This window comes from Drosophila simulans, chromosome 2L (assembly GCF_016746395.2).
Source record: "Drosophila simulans strain w501 chromosome 2L, Prin_Dsim_3.1, whole genome shotgun sequence".
Lineage (NCBI taxonomy): Eukaryota > Metazoa > Arthropoda > Insecta > Diptera > Drosophilidae > Drosophila > Drosophila simulans.
Window position 1 is genome coordinate 9240262 of NC_052520.2, and position 17833 is coordinate 9258094.

Genomic DNA, 17833 nt, shown 5'->3' on the forward strand with positions numbered 1-17833 from the left:
CTAGAGCTCAAGGGTTGGGGGTTGAAATTCGAGGGCCATCAGTCAGCATCCCGCCTGGTCCCAACCTCCCATATTGACACACATGAAGTAGCTTAGTGATTGACAAATAACAAATAGACACGTAACTAAGCTAAGCGCCTGGCTGGCAGGGCGGCAAACATTGATTTGATTAACTTTTGACAATGGGCCCAGGAGCCCCAAAAAGGATTGTCCGGACTGAAATTGGATTAAAATGGGTTACGAAACTGGCCGAACATGGGAAATGATGCTCAAGGAAAACCGAATCGATCTCAACGGTTAAAGGTCGCTTCTTGCTGTTGATTTAATATTACAATTTAGCTCATCAGAGAAAAACAGCAGCCTGCATATTCGCTAAAAATTTTACAGACATATTTTTTAAGAAAGATCTTAAGTAAATATATGGATAGAACGTTTACATTGTGCCCAACCAATTTTAAATTTCCTTATCTCACAGTTTCGCAACACGAACAATAGAAAGTTTGTGCTTCTAAAAATTTGCAATTTTTGTTATTACACCCGTTACTCTAAAATACTAGGGTTTATTAGATTCGTTTAAAAATATGTAACAAGTAGTAGGTAGCATTCCCGAACCTCTAAATATTCTTAGTTAGGATCAGTTAGGTCAATCTGGTGTATAAACGCTTTAAAAAATACTTTGATTTGCTGCTTTTATATCTCAATCAATTTAGCTTAACCATCTGAATAACAGGTATCTAATAGTCGCGTCACTCGACTACAGCGTTCTCTCTTGTTGTTTTGCTATTGTGTTTGTCTTTTAACTTGGTTGGATGGAGAAGGGGTTAAGGTGCAGAGGATGAGTACCTAAGTTCGTGTGTGTGAGTCCGGTTGTGATTTTAATTCCGAGTGAGTGTATGTGTGCCTGCCTGATTGTGTTTGTATGCCGGTTGCGTGTGTGTGTGTTTACTTGGCATTGGCCACTTGGGTATAAATATAATTAAAAGCGGGATTTCATTTTGGATTTTCTTGCCGGTCTCTTTCTCTAAAGGGGTAAAAGCTGATTGCCAAGAGGCGAGGCAAGCGGAACCGAAAAAGTAGGGGGTGTGTGTATGTGATAGAGCCAAGGATAAGCATCTTATGTGCGTGGGTCCCTGTGACTCAAATCTGCCCTGAATGGCTTCCGCAGCAATAAAGTGGCAGCAGTTGAAACAGTTCAGCACGAGCAGTTCAGTTCGCATAAAAAGTTTTGCCCTGTTTCCAGCAAAGAGAGATGGTTAAGACCGAAAGGGAATTGAATGGATGAAGACTAAAAAAAATGAAAGCGCTTCAAAGTAAAATTATTAACTGTAGCTCTGCAAACTAGCTCAAAGTGCTGTCGTCAACAAAAAATTTAAAAAGTTGCACCCCTTCGGTGTCATTATTTCTGATTTCATTAATTTAATTAAATTTTTGATTGAAAAGTGCGAATAATAAAAGTTCTTCTAAATACGCTATAATTGGTGTGTCATAAAAATATAATTAAATAAAAAGGATGGAATGCGTGATTAACAGATATTTCTAGTTAAGCTCTTGTTTTACTTTTAGTTTTGACTCGCATTTGTCCAAATAGCTCCGCAATCCGAGGAGGTTTTCAAAAAAATCCGGGTCAGCTAGCCTAATCTGGAACAGCATTTCCGTAGAAATGCCAGGCATAAATCATTGAAACGCACATTGAAACTCCAGCAACTCAGCTCCTGTCCCACAAAATCAGAGAAAGAGGGAAAGCGAAATGTGAATTGAAATTCAAAGAGCATTCCACATATTTAATGTTTTGCACACGCCATTCAAATTCTATCCAGGACGCTAAAGAGGCCCGGCTCGCAAAGGAGGACTGGTCCGGACCAGGACATTCAGGACCTGTCCCACCAAAAACCGACCTGAACTGACAATTTATGCGCTCAGTGTGCGTTATTTATGATGCGAGCCATTTTAGGGGCGCTGCAAGATGCGAGTTTCGGGCGATGAGCGGTGCTGGCGCACAAAAAATGGCACAAACTTGCTATAAAATAAATTAATCTGCCGCACAACACTTGTCAAATGGGCGTGGCACGGCCCCTTCCTTAGTCGGCCCTTTTGTATAGTCTAGCTCATTTGGAGCGGCGTCATCATCATCATCATAATCATCATCTGGAACATCTGTGCTCCGTGCTTTTCCGCCTTTCCGTCCGGACTCGCCGCACTTTTACTTTCCTGGCTGCTATTATTAAGTTATTATAGAACGTAAACTTAATAATTTATTTTTTTTAAATTCAATAATTTTGTTGATGTCTTTAATAGTTACTGAAAATTAAATGACATAGAATGTTACTTACTTCGGGGTTTTGTGTTTTGAATATCCAGCAGCTTATTAAATTTTTAATTTGAATCATTAAAAAGTCAATTTTTTATGGTCTTAAGATTAATAAATAATAATAGGGTATTAAACAGTGTTTAAGAAAATGCCAGATATTCTAGTGGTTTTCATTTTCAAGGGGATTTCCCTTCAGTGTCAATGCAACCTTTGTTTCGCCGCTTCTCGTGATTTTTCTTGGTCTTCCGAGGCGACTCCGCTTTCCCCATTTCCCCGCTTTCCGCAACTCTTCACACCAAATGTGTTTACTTCTGCGCCATTTATCTTGCTTTGGCGCCTTGCGACTACAATGAGTGAGTGGGAGCGAGAGCGATGTGGTGTCAGAAAGGGACGGCTGAAGGCCTGGCCTTGCCGTAGCTTTCTTTCCGTTTCTATTCGGTTTCTTCCATTCGGCCGGTCCTCTGAATGGAAAAGTCAGCAAGGAAATTCCGAAATGCCGCCACTGCTGTCCCAGCCGCTCTTCTTGGCCCTTTCCTTCCGTTCTTGGTAACAATTTAATTTTTCCCCGCATAGTTTTTCCGACGCTGGCTGCGCTTAATGGCAGGCAAGCGTTCACCAGACGGATTATACATTTTGGCCTCGCGAATTAAATATGCAAACGAGCGCAGATTTTTGCTGATTACTAGAGCGAATAATGGAGTCTGTTTACTGAGATGTATGGTATTTTTTGGAGAAGGGACGTTATGTAATCTCGGAAAGCATAGACGAGAAGCGTCAGGGGTGGATGGTCCCCATACTTTGTTCATTAATAATTCATTATTTTAGTGATCAGTGTCATACGGACCATGTTATCCCCATCATCCGGTCAAGAGTTTACCGCTCAAATCCTTTGGCACACAACTTGATGCTTGAGCAAAGACTGCCCGTTCAATAGCTGCCACTAAATCGCTACTTAAACACAACACAAGCAAACTGCCGATTACTGCGACCCAAAGCCAGCGGCAAAATGGATGAATCAAAAGCCACTGGATCGCGGTATTATCACAGAGTCCGCACTATAAATGCCGGAGTGTACGGAGAATAGTAATTTATAATGGACATTCTATTAGGTTTAAGGAAAGTTTAGTTATGTATACACCTCCATTTAATGAATAATATATTATGCATAATTAAATATTAAATATGATGAAGTGTAGTTTCCTTAAATATTCAATTGAGAGAATGTATTATCTTCAATAAAAATATACATAAGTACATGTTTAAAATACAAATACATACAATGATTAATAAATTGACCATGTTATTATTAGTTTATTAATCTATCTATTTGTAGAACTACCTAAAATTTCTTAAATTTTGATGTTATTATTAATAGAATGACCATCGAATGACCATTACTAAGCCGAGTCCAGCGTATGCAGCGGACACTCCCTATTTTATCCTTCCATCAATCAGAAGAGGGCAGAACAATTTGTCAGGCAATCAGCGCACGTCAAATTTACCTTCTTGTCCCTCCGTTCGAAAAATCTGTCTAAAAATGTGAGCCCCGAAATTCCGTAAATTCAGCAAAGTGGTTTATATAATGTTTTTGGCCGCACTACGCCACGAGCAGCTGGCGCTGACAGTGATGCACTGTCTATGAAGTCGTCGGAAAAATCCCGTCGAAAAGACTGCACCTAATGGCGGGGGCCGGCGCATTCATATTTATTAACTTGGCTGGCAATGGAGGCCCTGACCCGCAGCGTATGGGCCAAGTCAGCGGCTAGAACTGACCTTGCTGACGACAAATCTCACTTCGATCAACTGGGCGGAGCCGTGGGGTATGCGGTCCGGGGAATTGGGAGGAAATGCGGAACGGGTATCAATCAATAGCCATTGATTCGAGCCAGTGGGTGGGCCATGGTCTCGTTGGCGCCAATTAAGTGCCCATAAAAAACGAGCTCGAGCGCTGCCAGTTTGCCGCTTGTTGCCCGATTGTCTCAACAGCAACGTGCACGTGTGTGCGGATGGCATTAGTGGTATTTCTTTTTTTCCTCTTTTTTTTTGTGGGGTCTCCAAGTGGCCATTAGGGGAATTCAAGCCTCGCAGACTCAGAGGAGATGGTCCCAAAAGCCATTTCTAGTAGTTTTCACCACGAAAATACAGTTTTTTCTATTATCAGCCATGTGTCCTGATTTCTGGATACAAAATTTAAACCGAAGACGAAAACGAAAAATCGAAATAGGTCTTCTTTTATTGTTTAATATAGGTACATTTTTGGAGAAGTCTCTTCAAACCTAAACGTGGAAAGTTTAACAATTAATAAATATCCCAATTTTTATTAAACATCGTGCAGTCAACGGTTATCTAAGCGATTTGTTGACATACAAAGTTAGCGAAAGTTGCTATGTTTCCTGTTAACAAACTGAAAAGTTGTATCTCTTTCGGGGAAGGCATCTATGGGAACGCCCTCAGATTAACACTACCCATCGCTCCCCTGCCAGTGTAGTGCAAAATGTTTGCCCAAGGAGCCAGATACTTTCAAGTACTTCACATGCCCCACAATTCAGCGTGGTGGGGAGCGGATGGTGAGGGGGTGGCAGTGTAAGGGCCAAAGAGAAGGGGAAAAGGGGAGTGTCCTAGAAGCGTGTCAACTCAGCCAACCCACGGCAGTCAACATAGGGCATAGGGCTTCTGTAGTGTTGCATACTTTTTGGCGCCTCAAATGTTTGCTCGGTTCGGGCGGGGGGCGTGGCCAGTCACGCCGAACATGCCAGCATTAAAGCTATTTTGCATATCTGTTGCACTTTCTCTGCGAGCTGCGGCAGCCATGCCGAAGCCCAAATGTAATTAGCAAATGGATGTGGCAGTTGGTTCTTCGAAAACCAAGATAAATTAACGGGTTGTGGACTTTGGCGGGAACTTCAGGATTTTTAATATTAAAATATACATACAGAAGTTCCCTCCACTTCAAAAATAGCTTAAATGCTTAAAAGCTAAATAGGTTTTCTTTAAACCCTAACGACTGCAATCCATCTGTGGATTAAATTCCATTATAAATATTTGAAGTCCAGCAAACAAAATAAATTTGTTTGAGAATGGCCATTAATTTAATTGCACAATGGACTTCATACCTCTTTTTTTATGTTACTTCCCTTCTTGTCTGTTTTGTGAAAAGTCAAACCTAGGTAAGCCACTTCGATTATGTATATTTTTAGACTGAGTCTTAAGCCTGCCCCAAGGGTCCTTATTCTCCTTGCAGGCACATTGACCTTTTCGCAAACGGGAGAAAGCTCTTCTCACTCGGTTAGTGGGAAAAGGAAAATAGGTAGGCAGGAAATGGACAGAAACAGGACGGAGCTGGTCAACAGTTGCCTTGGGCAGGTAAAGCCGTAATTCGCAAATTGACTGAAAATCACGGGGTGATTCGGGGCATGAAACACCTACTGATGCTCTCAAGCGGTTTGCATTTTGATTGGGTAGAATTGAAAGTCGAAGTTTCCTAAACAGATTTGACAGCTTGTTGGATATCTCCGGGTGGACCCTTTTCATCGGGTTGCGATTTCTATATTTTTTTATCCGGAGTTTTATTTTTTTATGTCTGTAATTTCAAGTCGTTGCATGCTCCGCCCTTGCAGCCTTTGTCTTACTGCCTTATTTGAAATTTCCCGCTTTACGGCTGGCTCTAAAATAAGGGGACGAACTCGCTTATTACTTTAAGTAGCTTCTAAGCCAACAAAAACGAGCGCATGAAAAACTAGACAACAAAGAAGCTGCGAAGGGAAAGCAGAGAAAGCGGGCAGCAGAAAACAGAGAGCATTTAAAGTCGCCGCAATGTCGGACAGAAAAGCAAAAGCAAAACGTGTCCTGGAACTAACATTTTTATAGCAGAGAACATTCTGTTAATAGGATTTTCCAACTTTTATAAGGCGCTCTCTCTCCTATTTTAAAATTTCACCCGGTAAGTTATAGCCTTCTGATTGCTTTGGTACTAAAATTAATAAATTAATATATGTTTTAAATATAATAAATTAATTTCAATAATCTTATATTAGTGTTAAGCGTCTAATAAGAGTTTCTCAATTTTTAGAGATTTAACAGAGCGTAACGGATTCTGTCAGTTAACATTAGCGGAGACAATTACCGTGCCAGTGTTGCGAGCTCCCATGCGAGAAAAATAAATTCCAGCAGACATTGTTTTTAAAAAAATTGAGCTATTAACGCTTAAAATGTAAAAAGATTGGGCATGGAAAGTAATCGTGTGACCAATTCTATATCATTACTGAATTCATAGTCATAGATACCCCAATTTTGAATTTGAATTGGGGCATACCATTTTTTTTAACTTTCCACTTGTAAATAATATCATATTATTAACGACCTCATTTTCCTCTTGGCTCAAGGCATTTTCAATTTAGACCCATCATCAAGGGGAAAAATATTCAAAACGCCGGCCCCAAAATGTAATTTCCTCCTACATAATAATTATAAATATTATTCCAATTTCTCAAGCCCCCGTTTCGCCGTCGAGCGGCTCTCGAGGAAAAGTTATCCACTCATCTCGCATGTCTAACGAGCATAAACGAGCCACCGACTCACGCAGCCAAGGCCAAGGAAAATGGCTAATGCGTGTGGAGCAGGGGCGGTGCACAGGGCGTATGAGCGATATGAATTCGCATGTGGGCGGAGTTCAACCCATCAGCAGACAGCTGTTGCTGGCACCCAACCCCCAAATCTGTGGAGTCATTCGGGTGGCTGATTGCGCCATCTTCTGGTTTATATTTTTACGGTATTTTAATTTAATGCCTGTTGACATTTGGTTACAACGGCGACAACAATGTCCTGGTCGGCACCTTGCTCCCGCCCCAATTACGAAACTTCGAGGCAGTTTGGTTGCCCCGACAGTTGTGTTGCGCCAAATTTACTGGGAGATAAATTGTTTGGTTTCCTTCTTCCAGAGCCCATGACTAGCTGATGGGACACTTGTGGTTGAGTGGTGCGGTGGTTCAGTGGCCCACTCTTAATAATGTTTTTCGTATGCATGACAACGACTGTGAATTGAGTTGCGCAAGGCGATGAGAGTTTGCTCATTAGTAGAATTTTTTGGACAGACACGTAAATTGTTTTGAAATATGTTTGAAGCAACCAAACGGAAATATTTGTGAACTCTAATTACCGTCTAGGAAAGGAAGACATACAATTTCAAGAAATTTAATGGAGTAACACATTTTTGTATTTCGTAAATGTATGCTTTTTAAACAGTATAATTAAGCATTTGCCATTTTTAAAGGATTGAAGTGTATAGTTTGTAAACTAGCTCACTGCCTTAAAAACATATTTTAAATTCTATTCGATTAAATCTGCTGAACTTCCTGGCATTAAATCAGAGATTGCAATTTGAGAACTAAATTTAAGGCTTATCTCACAACAGCACAAGTCAACCGAATGGAAATTTTTAGGATGACGATAATGACGTTACTGGTAGGGAAAATTGCATTATTGTTTGGCAAGGCAATGGCCAAAGGTCCAAATGGTCGTAATTAATCATTTTAGGGGCCATGAACCTTCGGCTGCGATGCCCACACCCATATACGTGTTAAAGGTAAGCCTTAAGCTACAGCCACGTAATGTCTTTTGGGCCATAAAAATCATAAGCCAGGTTATGTGCAGGAATGCGACAAAAAAAAGACAAACAGAAGGCAATGGCTATGGTGTGTTGCATGTGAAAGTTAAGCTTATAATCCATTTAATTGATTTATATTCGTTTTAATGAAGCTGCAGTACAGAAAAGCAGTTTAGTCACGTCCCTCCACCCATAGCGTGTAAAATGCATTAGTTGCGCTTAATTAATACCGAAATGATGGCCTAAAGGATAATTCTCACCTTACCGTTGTGGGAAATGCACGGCTGAAATTTAATCTCCGACAATTATACACGGAAATTTTGGAAATTTCGATATAATTTTAATTAATATTTCCTCTATACCCGCAACCCTTTCAAATATGTAAAATAGAGTTGTGTGAGAATTACTGCCGTAACAAGGAAACAAATTAGCTTCTGACCACGGGAAACAAACCGAATTATGTTGATTTGTTTCCCATTTTCCGAAATATTTCAAATATGCCATCGGTTTCTGTGGGTAATGGGCGACTTCGGTAGATTTATGTTGCTTGTGGCATGTTATGTCCTGATTACGTTATTGCTATTACTCATTAACATGCAAAAGTGGGATAGGAAAATGAGTTAGTTAGATTAAATTGATTTAAACTCACCAAATGTTGGTCTTAACTAGTATATACTGAAGATGATGAAGGTGATTATATCACTAAAACAGTACATGGAAGTATGTTTTGAAATATGGATACATTCAATCATGCTAAACTAGGAATTGCCTTAAGTTGATTTCAGATAAAATTTAAGTGATAAGCAAATCGAAAAATCGTTTTTATCTTCTTGCAGCATTGATGACATCAAAGCTGAATGCAAAAACTACAATGACAAAGTCTGAACCCACAGAATTTGCATGTCAATATGGTAAGCCGAAGCATCCAGAATATACATAAGTTAAGCTAAAAAGAGCCAAAAAGTATGCCACAATCCCACAAACTCATGCAGACAAAAAAGAGACAGACCAAAAAAGGAAAAATAACTGAGAAATTTGTATTTATACAGTTGCCAGGTTTTTGGCGTAAAAAGACAAACAACAGCAGGATACGGCGCAGAAAAAAAGGACAACAGACAACAAGCTCCAGGAGCCCAAAGAAATGCAAACAACAAACTGCAAACTAAAAGCGCATTTCGAAAATCGAAAAGACCCCAAAGAGCCGCAAATATGCAACCGCAACAAACCAACTCAAAAGCCACGCCCCCCACACACACATGCACTCCCACTTTCTGTTGTGTGCGTGCACGAGTGCGAGTGTGTGCGGCAAGCGAGATAAATGCATGGAACGCGCACAATTAAATATTCAGAGCGAATATTTTTTGTCGGTCCTCGCCAGTTGCCATTGCAGTTGAGTACCAACTACCAAGCGAACTAACCAAACGTAAATAAAAGTACAAACGGGAGCTTTAAACAAATTCTCATATTTTTAAAGCCATTTTTTGTATCTTTATGATTGAAAATTGCAATCAAATCTAGTTAAGAGTGTAGTTCTGTTTGTTGTACTAGCTGTGTAATAGTAACATTACTAATTAAGGGGTATACACAATTCGTGTTCGCCCAGTTCTCAAATGTGAAAGGCCCAAAGTAAAAAGTTTCTTTTGGAAATGTTGTTCAAACACGTAACGTCAGGAAAGATATGCTCTTACCATATGTAATCATGCATCTGTTCCAACCATATTTTTTGGATAAGTAACGGAAAGGCGGGCTATCATTAGTAGGCAAAACATGTTTCGTTTATTTATAAATTAATCAATAGTAGTAAAATAAAGGAAATAATTTAAAGCCATATTCAATGCTACAGCTTTAGTGATTCCACTATGATTATCTTTAATTAGTTGTTTAGTTGTTTAAATGTCGTTCTTTAATCATAAAACCACTGCCGCAAACAATAAGTACCGACTTGAAATGCATATCCCCTTCGCGGCTTTTACAGACAATTGACTGGGTAAAAGGAGAGGGGACGAACAAAGCGCCTTGCGGTGTATGTGAAAAGAGCTGGAAAAACGGAAAAGCAAGCAGGCCCAGCTGTAAAGGTACAGTTATTCCCGTGTGTGTCCGGGATCTGCATATGGGAAAGAGACTCCGAGTCGCTGTCAGAGGAAAAGGATCTCCCATGTCGATGACGACAATGATGGTGGTGATGATGACAGCGATGGCGTGGCGGATGCGGTTTCCGTTTCCGGTTTGCGGTCCAAGGCTGGAAAAGCGGACCACTCTACGACCCACTAAGCTGTGTCCATTTGCTGTTATCAGTCGTTAGCATTTACAATTTGGTTGGGCTGCCATTGGGAACATTTCTGGTATTTGTGTATCCATTTTGTGTGTTGAAGTTTTCCCATTTAAATGCGACAACTTCCTGGCCCTTGAATTGACACTGGCCCACCGGTTCCGCACCGCCCACTCGGCTCTCCGGGAAAAGTTACTCGGCTGCATTTCCTGCTGCAAAATGTTGCATTTCCTCTGGTTCTCTGGACACTGGGCAAAGTTTTTGAGCTAAACTTATTTGGATGATTAAGTGGGGCAATTTCGGACATTAAGCAGGATTGACTTTGATGCAAACAGGTTTAGTTTAAGGCCAAGACAAGGCCGCAATTGCGCACATGCATATGCGATTATCTTCCACACTGGTTAATCCCATTATGGCTCCGTGCATTGTCCTAACCCTTCTTAAATCGACATTTGCACCTGGCCAGCTCAAAAGGAACTCATATTTTTATTATTATTACTTTTCCAGCGCTGACAATGAAAAAAGGTCGAAAATATGCACGCACACATGGTCGAATTTAAACAAGAGGAACCAGGAGGGGAGGGGAATGCCGGGAGCTTCGTCCAGTTTGCAGTTCCACCATGGCGTATACGTAATTTGCATTACAATGAACTCGACATACCCCTGTGCCCCCTTCATTGCTGCAAGGTGTATAATTTTGATAGCAATTCTACAAAGGCCACAGGACTGCTGTTGAAGGGGGGAAAGCTGGGGGCCAGAGATTGGTGAACGAAGGTTGAGGCGCTCGGTGAACGCTGCATTTCAATTGGAATAACAATAATTGTTTGCAGCAGCCACAGCAGCAACAGAAGCGCCTCTGCCTCGCCCTACCCCAAAAATTCCCCACCCACATTGTATTGCTTTGTTTTGTGGCTTGGCAATTCTTGCTCTTCTGGCGCTTTCCCCTCCTCATTTTCAGCCGCCCACTTTTGCATGAAAATGGCAAGAGCGGATGTTGAGTGTCAGTGACTGCCGCGCCCCCATTGAATGGTACCTCCCCAAAGCGGCTATCTAACCTTTTGTTGCTTGGAAAACCCCTTGGATTCAGTCCAACACATTCGAAACCACATGAATGTAAAAAAGATACATTTTAAGCTTATTAAAATAATATTATTGAAGGAGCTAAAGAAGCTTACAAAACTTAACTAACTTATAAAATAGAGCTATAATCATTAAAATAAATACATTAAAAACTCAATTATTTAGCAGCTTTAAGTAAATTGTTAAGTTCCTTCGAAAGTCACTTAATCGGGCTTAAGTAGTTTATCACAGCTTATTCTGGAGAAGATCCCCTGTCCCCAATTTCGCCCCCTTTTCTCCTACCTTTAACTAAGAAAATGTTTTTCCCCGTTTCACGCTCTAAGTGATTTTCAATTATGAAGGGCGACAGCCGAAGGAGGAGATTGGGAGGAACTACAATAGCTGCGGAAATTTCAGGAACTGTGTATAAAGTTTTACCTGGGGGAATGTAAAAAATGTCTTGCATAAAAAGTTTTTAATTGCCATGTGCTCTTGGCCGAAAAAAGTACGTGGCGAAGAGGGAAGTTTGCTGTAGTAATTAGTTGGGCCTGCTTGAAGCTGCAAATTAAGCCATAATTATGCACAGCCAGCGACACTTTCAAGGAGTTGACTGAGCCATCAAGAGGCTGGTACTACCCCTCAACCGAACATCCTCAAAAACCACAGGCATCGCAAAGTCTAACCGCAACAATTGGCCAACAAGTTGTCGCTGGTCAACAGTTCATACAACATCAACACAAAAAAGGATACAAAATATTTGCTTAAAACATAAAGTTGGTCCTCGCAGAGGAATTGAGCTGAAACGTTTGGAGCTGGAACGGTTTGAGCGAAATGCAACGGTGGCAACCGACTGGAACACTCGCAGGATAATTTCCCTCTGGCAAAAGGACTCGGCAATGAGGAACAAGATGGAAAGGCGGCGACAATTGCAGCTGCCTTTTCATTCTGGGATTCCTGCAGTTCTGTATTCTGGTCATAGACCATTTTCCACCATTGTTACGCCAGATTGCTGATGATGGCGATGGAGAGGGGGTGAAGGACAAGGACATGACTGATAAGCGTGGCAGCGACACTGTCAAAGGTTGTGATTGATGCACACAGGTTGTAGCTGCTGTCAGGACAGTGGACATTAAGTGCGAATCACAACCAACCGCAATTGATATGGTTTCAGAAGAACAAAAAATGGAAACAGCTTAATAGTGCAAATTTTTAAAATATGCAAATACCAATTGGCTTGTCAGAGAATGGACAACAGAAAAAAAACTGCTTATCTTATGTGAATATGCATGCGATTTGTGGGGAAATTAAATTGCATTTCGTTTAAATGATAAGTTCGAATTAATCTACATCTAAATTACCATACATGTGTGCAAAAATCAATAATCATTAATCAAGAATCAACAAAAATACTATTAAATAGTTAAAGCAGAGGTATTAATAATATGATAATTAATTGGTTTATGTGCTGCTGAGTTTACAAATATTTAATTTTTAGTCAATGGCGTCAGCTTTAAGTAAATCCTATTCAATAGTTTCGTACCTCTTCACGACTCATTTTCAGAGGCTCCACTGTACAATAATTGCTGTTGGTCTTTCACCTTTGCTACTGTCAGCGCACTAACTGTAAACGATGTTTTCTCGATGAAGCTCAACTGCAGTCGCACACACGTGCAAGGACACTCACCTGAACACGCACACACACACCAACACAGCGGGGCAAGTAGTGGTGTGCGTGTGTGCTGGAACTCGGCTCTCGGCAGGAGGTTTGTTTTCCACTGTGACACTAATGTCTTTTTCTTGCTCTTTTTCTGCCGACCGCCCACTTGGCCTTTGGCACTTTGTCAATTCACAAACAAAAACGAATTGTACGCAGGATTATCGAGGAACACACATACGCACAGGTGTACAGTGAGCATGGGCGCCCACTCGCGTTCTCGCTTTGCATTTCATGGCTATGGTTTTTGCATTTTGGCCAAGCAGGGGCACCCCCAACTAACGGTATGGATAAATAATGTATGAAAAATACCACAGATATTACCTAAATAAGAATCTTTCAGATAAAAAAGTTGGACCACTGTTATTGATATACGAGTAGTATAGTCGCGGGACCTTTATAATTTAAAGAAGTGAGAATGTTTTGTGGAGATTTTTATGTCAGGTCAAAAATAATTTAGTGAACAGTTTACTATAAAATATTTAACTATCGGTCTGCAGAAGAGTATATATTTTATAGTTGAAGATGGAAGAAGTTTCCCCTTCGGTTCCAGTTCGAAAGCCATGTGGGACGTTTAAACCTCCGGCCATCTACCAGAAGCTGATGGTGGACAATCTGACTGTCATTCGACCGCCCATCCTGAAGATCTTCTACTGGGAGAGCTTTGAAATAACCAGGTGAGAAGGATACTAAGTTGCGTCGAGGCTATAACCATTAACCTATGCGCAGCTTGAATCGGAAGCTGCGTTCGAACCGCATAGAGCATGAGCATACATTCAAGATCCCTATTCGCCAGATCCACAGTCATCCCCTGAAAATGGTCTTCTGGATCCGTAATCTATCGGCCGCGAACGCCAAGTTGACTCTAAAGCGTATCCAAAACTGTCAATGCCAGCCGCTGCAGACCCAAGTCGGATTCAACCAGTTCCGCCAGCTCTTCCACTGCCCACACCGCAGACTGCTCCACATCAGCCAGGAGATCCTGTCTATCAAGCCAGATGAGGTGGTGGCCCTCACCGTAACGGCCTATTTCTTCTTGTACGGCGAACACCTGCTCACCTACGAAGTTCAGTAAGTGAATACAGTTGGAAGAAAGTGGTATGTAATGAAATATGATTTCATTATTCAGCACTGAAGACAATCGCAAGTTTCTATGGCATTTTCATCTGGAGATCTCGTCCTTCGACCCCGAAAAGTGTCTACTCACTAAAGAGCTGCTGCCGGTAAACATAAAAAGCTTTTACCATATAACGCAGCCGTTGTGGGTCCAAAATATCACGATGTCACACTTGTCATTCTCGTTTGCTTCAAGGGATCGTGGCCTCAAGCTGCTCAATATGAATCTCACCGTGCCTCGACAGAGTGTGTGGCCCCTCCTGGTGGACTATCGACCACTGGACTACGAAAATGAGGTTACCCCCCATATATATGTTACCAGACATTTTTCTCTATAAGCTATAATTTATATATCACTCAGGCGGAAATTGTCTTAACTTATGAAAATACCAAGGCTCGCTACAAAATTAAAGCACGAGGCGTGCTGACTGACGAGAAGGAGCAGACGGACATGCCCTTGAAGGAGCGAGAATGCGTCGACTTCCTGCACGTCATCTACCCTAATAGAGTGAACTTCGAAGTCTGCCTGCGTGAAGATCGGACGCAGCTCGTCAATGTCCATAACTACGGACAGCAATGCATGGAGTTCCGATGGCAGAGGTAGGCTAAATATAGATGTGGCACCCATTTGATCCAGAAAGCCAAAGCTCCAATTTCATTTACTTACCTTTTGCAGCTACATAATCAACGATTTTTTTGCGGTTGTGTTCAACCCGCCTATTTTCCGGCTCAAGGGCCATCACTCGAAGCTGTGCGAGATCAGAGTGACGGTGTTTGACCGACTGGTCCACTTCCGCCGCGTTCCCATCGTGCTGGAGGTGCACCGCATCCTTGATCGCGCCACCATCATAGCAAAGCAGGAGCTGGAGGAGGTGGAGTCCATCGACGATCCCAAATGGAAAGAGGACAGCTACGTGGAGCACGTTTATCTGCACCTGAACATCCGCACCACTATTAAGCCCGCTCTGGACTCTGAGGAGGTGGAACCGGGCGATAGAATCGACCCCACGGCTGGACCAGAACCCTGTAGTCAAGTTGGTCCAGGGGAAGCCAGGAGAGGCAACGGCTCGGGTGACGGACCATCGACACCTGCACCGAACACCGAGGAGCAGCGCAAAGAGGCCGAGCGCAAGGAGCTGATCTCCCGACTGGTGGCCAAGAACAAACTCAATCCGAACGAGATCATCGAGCTCAGCATGGCCATTGACCAGCGGATCACCATTTTCGAGAAGCTCTTCTGGAAGTACCTCAGCAAGTCCAAGTTCATGCGAATCAATGGCGAACGCAAGCGGCAGAAGGTGGTCAAGACCTACGAGCAAGTGGTGTCCCCGGATAAGACGACTCCCCTGGAGGCAGCATCGGAAATTGATCGAAAGTAAGTTTTCGTGGGAAAAACGGAGTCTATTAGGGTGTTACTTAATATCTACTGGTTTTTGATTTTAAAATACCCTTAAATCATAATTCAAATAATTTATTGGAAATATTAATTGATTCCTTACTTCCAGTCACATCATGGATCTGCTGTCCCGACTGATGCAGGAGGCCATCAACGACTTGGCCAAGAACTGGGTCTTTATTCCGGCGCAGTACTACGAACGCAACCATTAGGTGTTCCCTCCGTTACATAAATGCATTCTACCTTCATCGACCCTCCTGCAATTCGTATCCTTGGTTTTCCTGGTCCCGCGATGCTCTCCACTTCGTTGTGGGTTGTCCGCGCCGGAAATTTATGTAAGATTTCGCACGAGTTGAAAGCCGACGCCGAAAATGCTGCCGAATTTATGTGTCTGCATACGGCCTTTTAGGGCTTTTCACGCAGACAGTGGGCGTGGCCGTTTGGGGAGTTTAATAGCAATGGTCAGACAATTTTACGAGAGTATTTATATCTCAACACTTGCTTTTAGTTTGTACGGAAAGCTTTCAAGTGATCAAATGTTCGCCCATTAAGTATCTTAATATTCGCAATTTTTAGGTATGGTAAGTCGAGGTTGCACTGGGCAAGCTGTTATATATATAAACGGATTTCTTTGACAGTAAATATTTATTTAAAACAATAATAGCTTTAGCATTAGCATCCGGTATAATAAATAAATAATAATAAAATACTATAAATAAATATAAATGCAAATAAAATAGCTTTTAACCTTTTTTATCGAATTTTATCGAATTTACATTTGTTATTAGTACACATGTTTGATAACTTAAAAATTTGAACTTCCCGCGCTTGGTATTTTTATTTTTTTTTTGATTTGACCAAGCGGTCACTCTTTATCCTTGTCACACCCCATTTATAGCGAGTGCATAACCCTTATTTAGCGAGAGCGCTGAAATTGTATTTCAAGAAAAAATGGTATTTTTCAATTCTATTAATACGGCCACACTTTTCTCTAGCGCGTCACTTGATTTAAAAAATTTCCAAACCAAACGTAAATTCCAGTACATAAATCAACCTAAATTGTGATAAAAACCGAGAAGTTGGTACCTAAAAAGCAATTGCAGTGTTTTCCTATTGATTCAGCACCACGGGGACAGTTGCGACATCGAATCCGCAGGAGCCGCCTTCGACGGTCCAAAAAAGAGACGCCAAGTTCCACAGCGCGCACTTCGCCTTTCCATTGCATCGAAATTCCTGGAATTTCCAGGCGCGGACACGATGAGCAAGGATATTTACTACTCCGACAAGTATTACGATGAGCAGTTCGAGTACAGGTGAGTGCCGCCTTGATCCCGCGACCAGTTGGACGCAGAGAAGCAACTGTAAAATACCCTCATCCCGCAGACATGTGGTTTTGCCAAAGGAGCTGGTCAAAATGGTGCCCAAGACCCATCTGATGACGGAGGCCGAGTGGAGATCAATTGGCGTGCAGCAGTCGCGCGGATGGATCCACTACATGATCCATAAGCCGGAGCCTCACATCCTCCTGTTTCGGCGACCCAAAACGGATTAGATAACCGGCGGTAGCAGCAGTAGCAACAACAACTGCATCAGATACACATACTTCGAAACCACATAGCCTGTAGCACATACCTATATATCCGGCAGCTGCTGCCGATATTCTGTATTGGCGGTGGTGGTGGTTGCTGCCAAACAACCAACTGTTGCACAAACATCAACAACATCATCATCATCATTATCATAGGTACTCAGGAATCCCCTAGGAACTACTTATTGTTTGTGCTGTTTGTGCTTTGTAATACTCTCTTTTTAACATGTTTGCCCCGCATTATCCCCTTCTATTTATATAGCACCTAAAGCTAATGATAAGTTTGCCATTTTCGTACACCTTAGTGCTGGGAGATATTTCTGAGGCAGCGTTTCTTAATTATTCCTCAAGCTCCCACGAATTTTACCATGTTGCCATTTCGAAACGGAAGCGAAAAGAAGAATTTTGCTCACTTCTTATAAGCTTAAATGAAATCTGATTTGTGATCTTGAAATTCTTAATCAATAATACACATAATATAATAAACTTAAAATAAATATGTTTAATGTATGGAGAGGCTTGAAGCGTTGATTGCTTGAAGTTTTCCCTAATCGATTAAATCTTTATGTTTCTCTTATCAAGTTTTGGGTTACAAATGGTTATAGAGAAACGCAAGCCAGCATATAATTGTGAGTGAGAAGTATTCGTATATTTCGATCGTGAGCTTCGTTTCAAATCGAGTAAGTAAACAATATACGCAATCGCCTTGTTATTAGAACAAAGTTTTGTTTACTGTATCTTCCCAGCTATCTAGATATATATTTTAATCAATTCGGATTGG

The 17833-nt window shown here is 41.6% G+C and overlaps 2 protein-coding genes across 5 annotated transcripts; both read left to right on the forward strand.

Moving 5' to 3' along the window:
- Positions 1 to 12835: 12835 nt before the first annotated feature.
- On the forward strand, positions 12836 to 16067 carry LOC6731616. Of its 4 annotated transcripts, none has more exons than XM_002078720.4 (6): positions 13298 to 13629; positions 13682 to 14023; positions 14082 to 14364; positions 14430 to 14668; positions 14745 to 15443; positions 15574 to 16059. In XM_002078720.4, the coding sequence occupies exons 1-6, from the start codon at positions 13478 to 13480 to the stop codon at positions 15674 to 15676; spliced, it is 1818 nt and encodes a 605-aa protein (XP_002078756.1). In that variant the 5' UTR covers positions 13298 to 13477; the 3' UTR covers positions 15677 to 16059. The 4 variants fall into 4 exon arrangements, with proteins under 4 accessions (XP_016024296.1, XP_002078756.1, XP_039147977.1 ...); XM_016179842.3 differs by having other exon boundaries at positions 13489 to 13629; positions 13749 to 14023; positions 15574 to 16067; XM_039292043.2 differs by lacking the exons at positions 14745 to 15443; positions 15574 to 16059 and having other exon boundaries at positions 13316 to 13629; positions 14082 to 14175; positions 14265 to 14364; positions 14430 to 14570.
- A 348-nt stretch (positions 16068 to 16415) lies between these two features.
- Positions 16416 to 17612, forward strand: LOC6731617 (cyclin-dependent kinases regulatory subunit). Its single transcript, XM_002078721.4, has 2 exons — positions 16416 to 16777; positions 16848 to 17612. The coding sequence occupies exons 1-2, from the start codon at positions 16722 to 16724 to the stop codon at positions 17014 to 17016; spliced, it is 225 nt and encodes a 74-aa protein (XP_002078757.1). The 5' UTR covers positions 16416 to 16721; the 3' UTR covers positions 17017 to 17612.
- The last annotated feature ends 221 nt before the right edge of the window (positions 17613 to 17833 follow it).